The sequence below is a fragment of the Porites lutea genome, chromosome 12, assembly GCF_958299795.1.
Source record: "Porites lutea chromosome 12, jaPorLute2.1, whole genome shotgun sequence".
NCBI lineage: Eukaryota > Metazoa > Cnidaria > Anthozoa > Scleractinia > Poritidae > Porites > Porites lutea.
Genome location: NC_133212.1, coordinates 449750 through 461997, shown reverse-complemented (window position 1 = coordinate 461997; position 12248 = coordinate 449750). Strand labels below are relative to the sequence as shown.

Genomic DNA, 12248 nt, shown 5'->3' with positions numbered 1-12248 from the left:
AGACACGCAATATTGGACAAAATTTATATATTTTTTTTTTTTTTTTTTTTTTTTTTTTTTTTTTTAATTTGCTTTACTTAACCCAATAATTACAATATTGAACACTGCTTACACTGCTTACATTATTTACAACATTCATACCATACTTACAATACTGACAATACTTATTGCTTACATTGCTAACAATACTACTGTTTTCAAACATTATTACATTTCGTATGCTTCAAGTACACAGTTGCATCAGAAGAAACTTATTTAAGGATAGTTGGCGTTATTGAGGCAGGATAAGCTACGGATGAAAGACATAGAGAATATCAGGGGGCGTTGGGAATAGCGCCATGGTAGAAACGATAGTTTCTACGTGATGTCGTGTAGGAATGACCATTGTTTGGGCAGAACATTGTTTGCTTCTGCTTGTGCTTGTATGTTGTAAATTGTCTTTAGGTGTTTGAGAAATCCTTGCAATAGAGGTATAGCTTCTTTTGTTTTGCAGAGCCAGATATAGTGCCTGGCAATAAGAAAACAAAAGTTGATCTGGCGTTGAAGTTTAGAAGAGTCTGATCTCAGGCCTAGTGAAACAGTCATGTCTGCAGAGTAACTATCGGGAATAATTTGGCAAAGTTTTAATCGCGTTATGATGCTCTCCCAGAAGAGCGCCGTTTTGGGGCAGGACCAGAAAAGGTGTACGAGTTTTTCTGGTTCTTTTTTACAAAAGGAGCAGTTGGAGTTTTCTTTTACTCTTATCTTAGTTAAGAAAGCGTTTGTTGGTATTCTTCTGTGCAGCAATTTAAATTGAAATTCCCTGAGTTTTATGCTTTTTGTGATTTTATGAGCTAGCTGGTAGGTCGCACCCCACGTTATTTCGTTTTGACCTAAGTTGCAGTCTTGATTCCATTTTTGCTGGCTTGTAGTAGGGGGGGCACTTTTCTTTGTAATTAATTTGTCATACACCAACTTGCTTGCTTTTTGGGCTTTCATTAGTTTTGTCGAAAAGCTTTCGTAACTATTACCTTCGTTTGTGTGGTCACCTTGGTTGAATGTGTTGCATAGCTTTTTAAGAGCAGAAATTATTCCACAGTATGCCAAGGGTTGGACCTTGATGTCGTATTTGTTTAAAAGTTCTGGTGGAGTGAGGAATTTTCCTTCTCTGTTCCTTAAGTGCTTAACTTTTGTGATGCCTTTACGATACCATTCTTTAAAGAAAATAGGGCTGTCGTTAATCCTTACAAGTGAGTTGTACCATATGCCTTGTTCTGAAAGCTGGCTCTCTGATGTTATCCTCTCTTCAAAATTGATTTCTGACCAGATTAGGAGAATTTCCTTTAAGAAACTGTCTTGCGTTTTGAAGATATTAGCTATGTCTATCTTATTAAGGTTGCTTGTGAACGGTAGGGTACACTCAAACTTTTTCAGTTCAAGATCTAGAAAAAGTTTCCATTTACCCTGATTATCTGTATCCAGGTACTTTTTTATCCAAGTGGTTTTTAGCGCTTTATTGAAAGATAGTATGTCAATCATTTTGAGGCCACCTGCTGGGTAATTGTTAATCATAATATCTCGCTTTATTTTATCGCCCTTTCCGTTCCAAAGGAACAAGTAAAAGAGCTTGTTAATCTCGCTAATTATTTTTTTGTTTGTGCACAAGGGTGCCAAGACGTACACAATTTGAGAAGCTACTAAGCTTTTCAGAACAGTGATCTTCCCACTTAAGGTTAATCTACGGTATTTCCAGTTGCTTAGAATATTGTTAATTTTTTCCAGTTTTTCCTTATAATTTAGAAGTACAGTGTTTTCAGGGTCTGTCGTAAACCAAACGCCTAAAGATTTTACTTTGTTTGTTTGCCATCTGAAATTTCTTTCTGGAAGAAGAATTTCTGTTTTTCCACTATATGTTCCGATCCAAATTGCTTCTGTTTTTTTACTGTTGAGTTTGAGACCCGAGGCTTCTCCAAAATCGTCAAGTGTGTTGAGAGCAGCTGAGAGCGACGTTTGTGAACCATTCAATATTAAGGTTGTATCGTCTGCGTATTGACTTATTTTAATTTCCTCTTGGTTAACGTGTATTCCTCTGATATTGCTGTTTCTTTTAAAAGCCTTGGCTAAGACTTCGACTGAAAGAACAAATAGATATGGAGACAACGGGCACCCCTGCCTGACCCCTCTTTCAATTTTAAAGAAATTGCTTGTCCAGCCGTTGTTTAAGAAGCAGCTCTCTATGTTGCTGTAAAGGCATTTGACCCAGTTTACAACACTTGGGCCGAAACCGAAGTATTGAAGAGAATTTATGATAAAAGGCCATTCAATCGTGTCAAACGCCTTTTCGAAATCAAGAAATAATAATAGCCCTGGGATATTTTTTTCTTTGGTAAAACGAATAACATAGTCTATTAATCGTATGTTCTCGCCAATAAACCTGCCTTTCATAAAGCCAGTTTGATCACAGCTGATGAGATCGGGAAGAACCTTTTTCAGCCTGTTAGCTACAGCCTTTGCTGCAATTTTGTAGTCGCAGTTGAGAAGAGTAAGCGGTCTCCAGTTTTTAATGAAATACGGCTCAGCGTCTTTCTTGGGAATGAGTTTGATTACTCCTCTTCTTTGTGTGATGGAAAGCTGACTCGTTTCGTGCGCATAATTAAGAGCATTAATCAATAAGTTTGATATGTTTGTCCAAAATACTCTATAAAATTCTGAAGGTAGCCCATCAGATCCAGGGGTTTTTCCCTGTTCCATGGTTTTCAGGGCTGCAAGGCATTCCCTTTCAGTTAGCAGGCCTTCACAGTTGTTCCGTTGTTCGTCATTCAGGACGGTGTCGTTTTCGTGTTTAAAAAAATCATATGTGTCAATTAAATTGTGTATATTTCTGTTGGATGTATATAGATTCATAAAAAAAGATTCCCCTTCTGCTAATATTTCCTGATCCGAAGTAATAAAGTTATTTTCGTCCACTTTAAGTTGGCTTATAATGCCTTGCTTATAGTGTCTCTTTTCTAGGTTGAGGAAATATTTCGTATTTTTTTCTCCTTCATTATGCCATTTAATTTTAGCTCTCAATATGGAACCTTTCGTACGAGTCTCAATAATTCTTTCTAACTCACTCTTTAGATCATTCAGTTGTTCTGCAAGTTCAGAATTTTCTGTTACGCTAGAGTCTCCGTTCTCCATTTTCGATTCTAGTTTGGAAATTGCATGCTCTAGTTCTGCCTCACGGCCCTTTGTTTTCTTAGTTTTATTCATTGCGTATTTGAGCGATTTTTCCCGTATTTTAAGCTTAATCATGTCCCACAATAGAGCAGAGTTTACCATGTCATCATTTTCATATTCGTCTTGAACTTCCTTAATCGTTGTCTTAATAAGATTAACATAAGCAGTTTCGGTTAAAAGAGAGGTATTTAATTTCCAAAGGCCGGGTCCTCTGCTATTTGCATGAAGAGACAGATCTAAAGTAATCATGGAATGGTCTGTTTTATATCCTGGCACTATATCGGTGTTAGTGACGTCCCCAATAACGCTTTGGCTTATTAAAAAGAAATCAAGTCTACAGTAAACCTTAGGTTGTCGTTGTCTCCAAGTGTACCTTTTGTCATCTGGATTGTGAATTCTCCAGACATCGAGAAGATCTAGGTTCTCTGAAATTTCTTGAACGGTCTTCAAGCTATTTTGGTGAGTTTTGGCAATGCCACCTTTTTTGTCATTTTCGATGTTAAGAACAAGGTTGAAGTCACCGCCAATTATTATGTCTTCACAATTAAAATTTAAAAGATGATCGTAAAAGTTTTGAAAGAATGAAGGTTTATCCTCGTTGGGAGCATAGATGTTAGCGAGGGTCAAAAGCTTTTCGTTAGCTTTTAAGTCACAGATAATAAATCTCCCTGCAGGGTCGGTGTAAAGTCTTTGGAGCTGAAGGTTAAAATTATTGTTAAAAAGAATACATACCCCTGCTTTGTTGCTTTCAAAAGAGGTGAAGTAAGCTTGATAGCCCCATTCTGCTTTCCACAAGTGATTTGTTTTTTCTATACAGTGTACTTCTTGGAGCATGCATATTGATGGCCTTTTGGCGCGAAGCCAATTAAATACTTCTCTTCTTTTAGCGTCATCCCTAAGTCCCCTGACATTCAATGAAGTTATTTTCAAAGTCACGATTTGTTCAAGTCTTTTGTAATAAACGTTGTCTCGACGGGAAAAAAACATGTGCGCCTCAATAAAGGATTTGCATTCTTTCTATTAGGTGTAAAATGATTGATGCAAAAGGTACTCGATATTTTAAACAAATAATGAAGACTAAAACGTGCATATAATATTAGACTGAAGCAAATGATCACAAAAGGTAAATTAAACAAAATAACACTTTGAATAAATAAAAAAGAGTAGCGCAAAAACAAAGAACAGAGCATAGACAAATTTGTAGTTAGTAAAATTAAATTACTTTGGCAGCGAGAAATTTGAATGGTTGATAAGACGTCCCTCTCCAGACTTAACGTAGATTATTTTGCCTGTTCAGTTTATAATTGATCTAAGTCCTCTTCGGAAAAAATTCTAACAGGGGAGCCATAGGGTGATGTCTTAACAAAAATCTTACCATCCAAAGACCAAACACTGAGTAGAGTACCCTCTTGTCTTCTCTTGTTCGCTTCTTTCATGATTCTACGCCTATAAGCCGTGAGGTTCTCGTTTATAAAAATACGTTGTCGTTCCTGTGCATTTGAAGGGTAGCTGGGAAATAGATCTTTGATTTTGACATCCTTTAGTTTGGTGCGTTCTTTGTAAAGTTTCGATTTCACTTTATGATTGCAAAATTTCACTATAATGGATTTGCCCCGATTCAGCTTGTGTGAAATCTCTATTTCTTCAGGCTCTATGGTGATATTTAGGGCTTCAGCAACCTTGATGACCGCGGCCTCCGTACTGGGATACGCATCTTCTGGAATTCCATGGATTTCCAGCGAGTTCTTTCGAGTGTATTGTTCCAAATCATCATGGTGTTCCCACAGTCGATCGGATTCTTCTTTTTGCTTTCCTAGATTCTCCTTTGTTGTTTTAAGCTCGTTCCTTGTTGAGGCTAGCATGTGTTTTAATTCTTTGTATTCGTCCTTGGTCTTTTGCAAGGACTCTTTCAAATCTTTAAGCTCCTTCTCGTAGAAGTTGGCAGATTCTTTTAATTCTTCGATTTCCTTCTTCAGCGTTCGATTTTCGCTAAGAACTGCAGCTATTTGGATTTGTATGTCGACCAGTAGAGCCTTGATTTCAAGAAGGCTAGGCTCTTCTTGTTCCTTGCCCGCTTCAATCGGTTCTTCAACATCAATGTTTTCCTCGGCCGCCATGTTGGATTTCTTCGGATTTCTTGGTTCGTCTTCGGTTGAGCCACGATCACCTCTTTTATTCTTTCTGGGAGGCATTTACATTGAAGAAGGTAGATTACATCGTCAGGGAGCCAGATAGTGTATTTTCATAGGAGTAGGTGCCAGAGAGGGGTCATCTTTGGCAATGTTAGGCAGACACGATGAATACACGTCCGACCGCTGCGATTTCCCGCCAAAAGTCCAAAATTTATATTTGGAACCTCATGACTACCGGATTCATTTTTTAAACATTGATTTGCGTCATCAGTATGGAATTTATGTCGCTGAGTCGCAGACGTTCCTCCTCGCGAAACGTCCCCCAGCGGCGAAGAGCGAGGAGAAACAGATGCTTTCGCAGGCTATAAGGAATTAAGCAGTTTTCTTTTAGAAACGATAAGGAAACTGAAGTCGAAATGCGTCCCGCGATTGTTACAGGGACTGTTACTAGGGACGCACCGGAATGGCCAATTTTTCCCCCTGTCCCTGGTTATAGTCCCAGAAGTCTTTGCGCAAGTAAACTCGGCCCAGTTTCCTTCTCGTTTCTAAAATGGCGAAATGGCTGATTTTGAAGCTACGCGTGAGACTGAGTCGGTGTTGAGTCGAATTGTATTATGGGACTGTTTGGGGGAAGCCAGCGGTCTTCTTAAGTAATACGACTACATTTTATCCCCCAACACAGTCCCATAGCAAGGCAGGAAAAAACCCAGGTCCGATTGCCCAGGGCAACTGAGTAAATTTTGACCTTGGGCAAGTAAAAATATACGTCGGTTTGGTGGCCCAATGGGCAACTGAAATTAGCCTCAGTAGTCCTTATGTGAGTCTGTCTCAAAGTTTCAGCTTGGTAAATGATATCCATACTGAAGACTCAAATTGAAGACTGCAAGATGAGTGACACGATTAATTGAAAGCACGAATTATTTTAAAATCCAAGTGCACGTTTGCTTGCTCCTGTTACCCCTCCATCCACCATATTCGTCAAATCCAGTATTTACCCCGTATCTGGCTCAGCACTTAAGTACTAGTTAACTTACACAATTTGCGATAAACTAAAACTTATTAAAGACATTGACTTACAACAATAGGTAATGAGCCATTGTGTTCCCTTTGCGCAAGTAATATTTCGATGGGGTATGCGAAAAATGAAATTTACTTGCCCACTGGGCAGCAGGATTTCAATTTTTTTTTCTGCCCTGCATAGTGCAATTCTAAAGAATCCAAACTCAGTCTCGGGTACAATTTTGAATTTTACAATAACTGGGCGATTTTTCGCGCTCTGTGTGGTCGAGAGCTATGTTTGATAGGAGAACAGACCATGGAAATGACGTAATGGTGACGCAATTTGGTTTTCTCCTTCTCGCACGCGCAATTTTCCGAGAAACTTCTTGGAAAATTAACATCAAACCTGTCAATGTTATCATGTAAAATACAAATCGACAACAATTTTTCATGGGCTGCACTCCTATCAACCAAAGAAATGACGTCAACATTTTCAAAACTTTACAGTAAAACCACTCGCCTACGGCTCGTGCTTCCACTGCAAAGGTTTGAACACATTGACGTCACTTCTATGATCAATAAGAGTACAGACCATGAAAAATTTGTTGTCGATTTGTTATGACCAATACCTTCCTGGTTCGCTCCTTGAGTTGTTCAAAATTTCTCATGATTACCGTAGAGAATAATGCCTGCCCTCACATTATAGCCACCAGCTGCGATAGATCGACGCGGATCGGATGATTCCGATTTTCGAGCCTGTGATCCTGGCCTCATTTCAACAAAGCCGTGGTCGTCAGTCTTTTGAGCCTTCGTTAAACAGTGGAACCCAGCTGATTTGCAGCTTATGCCACGTTTCTTGACACAGTAGACAACCAAAGACACAAACATTATAGATACAACTACAAGAAGTATTACCGTCACCACAAGTTGCCACGAAAATGTCAAATTCTGGCCATCTGTTGTTGGTTTACCGTTCGGCGACCCGCCTAAGGTTTGGGATTTGTTTAATGGAGGGTCCGAGTTAGATTTCTCCGTGGAAAACTGCAAAACAGTGCTGCTTGCAGTAGCTTCTGCCAAACCGCCATCACCAAAAACAGTTTGGATCACTTCTTCATTGAAATCAGTCGGAAGGGAACTTGTATGGACAGGAATTTCCTTCGACTTTTGGATCTTCGTTGTGGCTTTCACAGTTGTTGATGCTAATGTACCAGTTGAATCAACTGAAGCGGTCATTCCTATTGAAAATTTAGCTTGATTTCTCGTAAATATCGGAATACGATGTGGTTGTGGGACACTCGAACGAGGTTGGACGTTAGTGTCCGTAGTGGGGTTGATCGCAAAGCACAAGGACTTGAAAAAGCGCGCTGCTTCGTGTTGCAACTCGCGTGTCGTATTTTCTGAACTGTTATTGGCATAGTTGGTTGATGTCCCATAGCACGTTAAAGGTCCCACGATGAAATCCGACTGAGAAGCTGATTCCAAAAACTCAACCAAGGTGATTGGCAGGGCGGACTTGTCAGTGACGTAACCTTTCAAAAAGCACAAGCGGAACAACGTCATTGGATTTTATAGGACAACCAAGAAGAGAAGATTTTCAGCTCATAAAAAATGACGATAAGTACATCAGTTGTTTGAGTGCCATGAATTAATTCTCATTGTAGTGGGGTTGTGTAACTATGAAACGGGCCGGCCTTAATACATGCAGCGGCTGCAGCACAATTTAACCTTGCACAGCAATGCCATATTAAGCGCTATCAGGAGAAAGGTTTACCTAATTAAGAGGTTAAGCTACATGTTTACGTCAAACGGCAAACGCGAATTTGTACCACGTGACCAAGTTTCCCCTTTACTTGTCATTTATTGTTCATTATTTCTACACATAAATTAGAAGCTTCAAGAAATTTTTTATCCATAAGAATTGTTTTGAGCTTGTTTTGTCTGCTCATTTTCTGTTTTGAGAAATTTTCAACTTGGATCTGACGTTTGCCGTTTGCCGTATACGTGAAATTTAAACTCTCTAATACCACCCGCTTTTTGCTGCTTGTACTAGTAATTGAACAAGGCCCCCTTCTGCTTCAGCCTTTCAATTCTGCCTATGCGTTGTCCTTTTTGTTCCCCTTTCACGAATTAAAACTCAAATATAACAAAATAAGAAAGGTTTCATACCTCCATATTCTCTCCAGGTTTCGTCTCCAATATCGCAGTAACAAGACATTTCGGGAAGTGTGCATGTTCCGTTTACTCTACACGAGCAGTTGTTGTTGCCTGAAGACGGGTCTGGCCAGTTTTCAGGCGCTATATACGACTTTATTCCTTTCAACTTAACCTGATATGGGCCTATTGCTGACTGCAGCAATTTGGAACCAAAACACTTGAAGCCAACATACTGAAGGCATCGCTCGCTCCCGTTGATCAAAGCTCTGATCTCCTTCATCGGCGATGGGTACCTCACCGAATGAAAATAGCCTATTTCTGCAAAGAACATTTTCGTTGCATTCACCCTCTGAAGACCAATTTTGTTATGCCCGACAATTGTAACGGCATTTCCTTGTTGCGTAACATTACACAGGACCGTAATTGGTTTCAAGGGACCTTCAGTGTCTAAATCCACTGTACAGTTGGCGTCACCAGATAGACCAAGATCTTTGTAGTCCTGGCAGGTCCTTCGATAAATGGGTTTTTCGCAAAAGCGCCCTCTGTAAAACGTGCTTTGACAGTCACAGTTAAAACCATCAGACCGTGCTTCGATGCATTTACCACGATGTAAGCAGGGATTAGGGAAACAAGGGCTTGAAAGGTTGCAGAAGTTCTGCAGCGCACCGGACTTGCTTGTCGGGCTTATTTTAGTGAAAACAATTTTTTCGCCGTCGACACTTAAACCATAAATACAACCGATGAAGGATGGCATAGTTGCCTTTCGAGCGTAGCCAATGAACATAGTCAGGTCCTCTTCTTCGTTAACAGATTGATTCAGGCTCGGATTAAAATGCACCAACGGCACTTCGTTATCAACAGCTAGCTTTATCAATGTCTCATTCACAACAACTGACAGATCGTGCCAATAACCGTCATTCAATTGCTTTTTAGAGTAAAGCGGTTGTACAATACCGCCAGGAGACGTCCTCACTTTAAGAAATACCCTTCCTTTAACCATCAAAACACGGACAAAAGAAAATCGCCCAAGTTCATTACCCTTCGATACTAAAATCTGGTTTGCCAAATACGTGCGAAAGTGGAACCGTACGTTCAGGTTGATTCTACCCGACGAGGCGAACTTGAGATATGCTTCCGGGTATCCAAAGCTTAGTGTCTTCAATTCCAGACGTCTGCACCTGGATCGCGAGGCAAGGATTTTGGGGGAGCCGTGCATTGTATACCTCCTTAAGAGCTTCCTGTTTTTGTTTTCTCTGGGAAAAATTCTTCTGTCGCTGTAGCTTACAGCTTCAATGCAGCCCTTGAAGTGTGGCGAAGGCTTATACTCTCGCAGATTGTTGGCCATGCCTGTGGTTAGTCCTGCGATATACATCAAGCCCTCTATATCCAACCTGGTGTGTTTACTTTTCAGCTTAAGCAAATAATTCTTTTTATCAATCCTTACTTTTAATTTACGTCCATCGAGAGTTACCAATGCCCTGTACCAAGTATTATCAGCAAGGTTGTCTATCCACAGATCCCCTACTTGGGAAGGATTGTTGTCACCAAGGTTTACTGTAACTCTGTAGGAGAAAGGCAAAACACCACAGGATTACCAATGTAGTAAAAAGCATAAAGTGTAATAGACGCCCTCTCTCAAGTAACGCCTCTTGTCTAATAAACACCCATTAGGTAACGCCTTTAAGTTAGACGCCTCTCTCTAATAAACATCCCCTCTCGAATAAACGCCCCCTGTGACAATTTCTCAAAATACTAGGAAACAGTGATAGTAGATCATTCAAGTTGTTCAGTTTCTTGCTCAATGTCTATCAATGTATGGACTGGATAGCCTGCTTTTTGTAAAGCGTAGTGATACAAGAGTCCAGTTTCGAATTCGCCGCGGCCGCTGAACAGAAGCACTAATCAGTAAAGAGTTAGGACAGTCTTACTATGTAACTATGTAAGCACCCAGCTGTGTTGTATATTTTTTGACCACAGTTAGAGCCCCGATTCTGACTTTTTTGTCTCATTACAATGCTTCAAAGTGTCTTTTCCAACAAATCCCAGCCTCTCCCAGGTCTTCAGTTAGATCTGACCATCAAGAAAAGTCGGGGATGCCCACCTCCTCCCCCCCCCCCCCCCTTCCCCACAAAAAACACACACAAACTATTTAAAAAACAAAACATACGGTTGTCATTAAGAGCCGGGGGCCGGAGATTTTCCCCGGCTACTAAGAAAGTGGCCCCCAGCTACTTTTATGGGAAAATAGAAGAAAAATAGAACCAAAAGAAATCCTTAGCGGTTTGATTCCCTGCCTACTTGTTGTATTTAGGGGGCAACTTGAAATCTTAGTGACAACCCTGAAAACACAACAAAAAAAGAGCAAGCAACCTTCCTTTACTCAAGGTAAACTATCTTTATCTCTTCAAGGTATTAGCAAAGGTACTTTGTTCAGTTTTGTTCATTGAACGTTTTAGTATTAGTAGTACAAAATTATTTTAGCACCAAGGTTAACGACATTATTTCACGCGGTATTGTCACACTTAAAGACCACAAAAAATTTATGACCAAAATGCTTTTAAAAAGCTTCATAAATGCAAGGTAATGAAAATTCTGGTTTACACTCAATTTCTGATAATGACTGAAAATTCAAAAGCACTAGGATTGAGGTTCCTCGTATATAGCGAAAGAAAGAACATAACCGCGCCTTTAGAAACATAAACATTAATGTGTAAAATCAGGATAAAAAGAAAGAATAGGATCCTAGTTTGCTCAATCAATGAAATGACTACGCGTGACTGCTAAACCGAGCACAGATGGTGCTCTTTACAGCTCTGTGAAATAACCTGTTATTAAGTCGAAAATTGGGTACAAATATGAACTTTGAGCTCTAGCGGGGGCAGACCACTTAATGCAAAAAACCACATGGTCAAGAAACAAGTTCAAAACGTGTTAGTTGTTCACATCACATCACTGCTATTTGATCATGTTTTTTTTTTTACTTCAAATTTTGAGCATTTTTAACACTTTTTGTCTGTTTTTGAACATCCCGCGAGTCTACTGTTAACTAATTTCGGTGTACGTCTACGGTTACCGACCGCCATCGTTGTTTTGTCAAACCTTTCATTAAAATAAACATTGTTAATTAAACATTTCATACCTTAACTTTCCGTGTACAAGATTTATCATTACAAAATCGCTCTTTTCCTCCCAACCGCCCATGTAAATCAACATTCCATTTGGGAGCACAGTCATGAAGTGAATGTTGATGATGTGTTTCACCATTATCCTTGGCCTATGCGCAAACCAAGGCATCGTGTTCAAGTCAAATGAAACAAAATCGTCACCATAAAATGCAATGTGTTGACTATAGACCTTAAAAGCAACGCTCGCGAGGCACAGAAGGATGAAAACCTTACACAAACGCTTCATATTTTCCGACGTTCCACTGTGGCCTACAACTGTGCTCAGTTTTCATGTGGGAAATGAAATGGAAGTTCAAATTTGATTGACAGGCGTAAAGGAGCTAGTTGACATCGGGCGCTTAGGGTTTAAAGCTTAGAGTCTGTAGGAGATAACTACACGACAGGTGTTTTATCAGAGTTAGGCGAGTAGGCTAGTTTTCTGCTTTGATTTTTTTCTTCGCGAACGTTTTCCTAACAACGCGCAGTGACGGCGGAGCCATTTTATTTACATGGTTGAATCGCTAGCGGGTGCTGGGTCAGGGTGGGGTTTTCTGGCAATGGAGCCGTGAAAGAAGATTGGGTACAAGTCAACTTTAGG

General features: G+C 39.9%; 2 protein-coding genes across 2 annotated transcripts; both read right to left on the bottom strand.

Moving 5' to 3' along the window:
* Positions 1-4499: 4499 nt before the first annotated feature.
* On the bottom strand, positions 4500-5450 carry LOC140921135 (uncharacterized). Its single transcript, XM_073371099.1, has one exon. It carries the CDS (start codon positions 5391-5393, stop codon positions 4500-4502), a length of 894 nt encoding a protein of 297 aa, XP_073227200.1. The 5' UTR covers positions 5394-5450.
* A 1517-nt stretch (positions 5451-6967) lies between these two features.
* Positions 6968-9955, bottom strand: LOC140921608 (contactin-associated protein 1-like). The gene is made up of 2 exons (XM_073371613.1): positions 8499-9955; positions 6968-7861 (listed from the first exon to the last, which is right to left on the bottom strand). The coding sequence occupies exons 1-2, from the start codon at positions 9856-9858 to the stop codon at positions 6987-6989; spliced, it is 2235 nt and encodes a 744-aa protein (XP_073227714.1). The 5' UTR covers positions 9859-9955; the 3' UTR covers positions 6968-6986.
* Between the last annotated feature and the right edge of the window lie 2293 nt (positions 9956-12248).

What these genes read in the sequence shown, in the direction of transcription:
- LOC140921135 (XM_073371099.1), bottom strand. Translation starts at nt 5,393, where the DNA reads ATGCCTCCCAGAAAGAATAAAAGAGGTGATCGTGGCTCAACCGAAGAC.
- LOC140921608 (XM_073371613.1), bottom strand. Translation starts at nt 9,858, where the DNA reads ATGTATATCGCAGGACTAACCACAGGCATGGCCAACAATCTGCGAGAG. An exon ending in AACCTGGAGAGAATATGGAG is followed by an intron (nt 7,862 to 8,498) that starts GTATGAAACCTT and finishes GCTTTTTGAAAG; the next exon opens with GTTACGTCACTGACAAGTCC.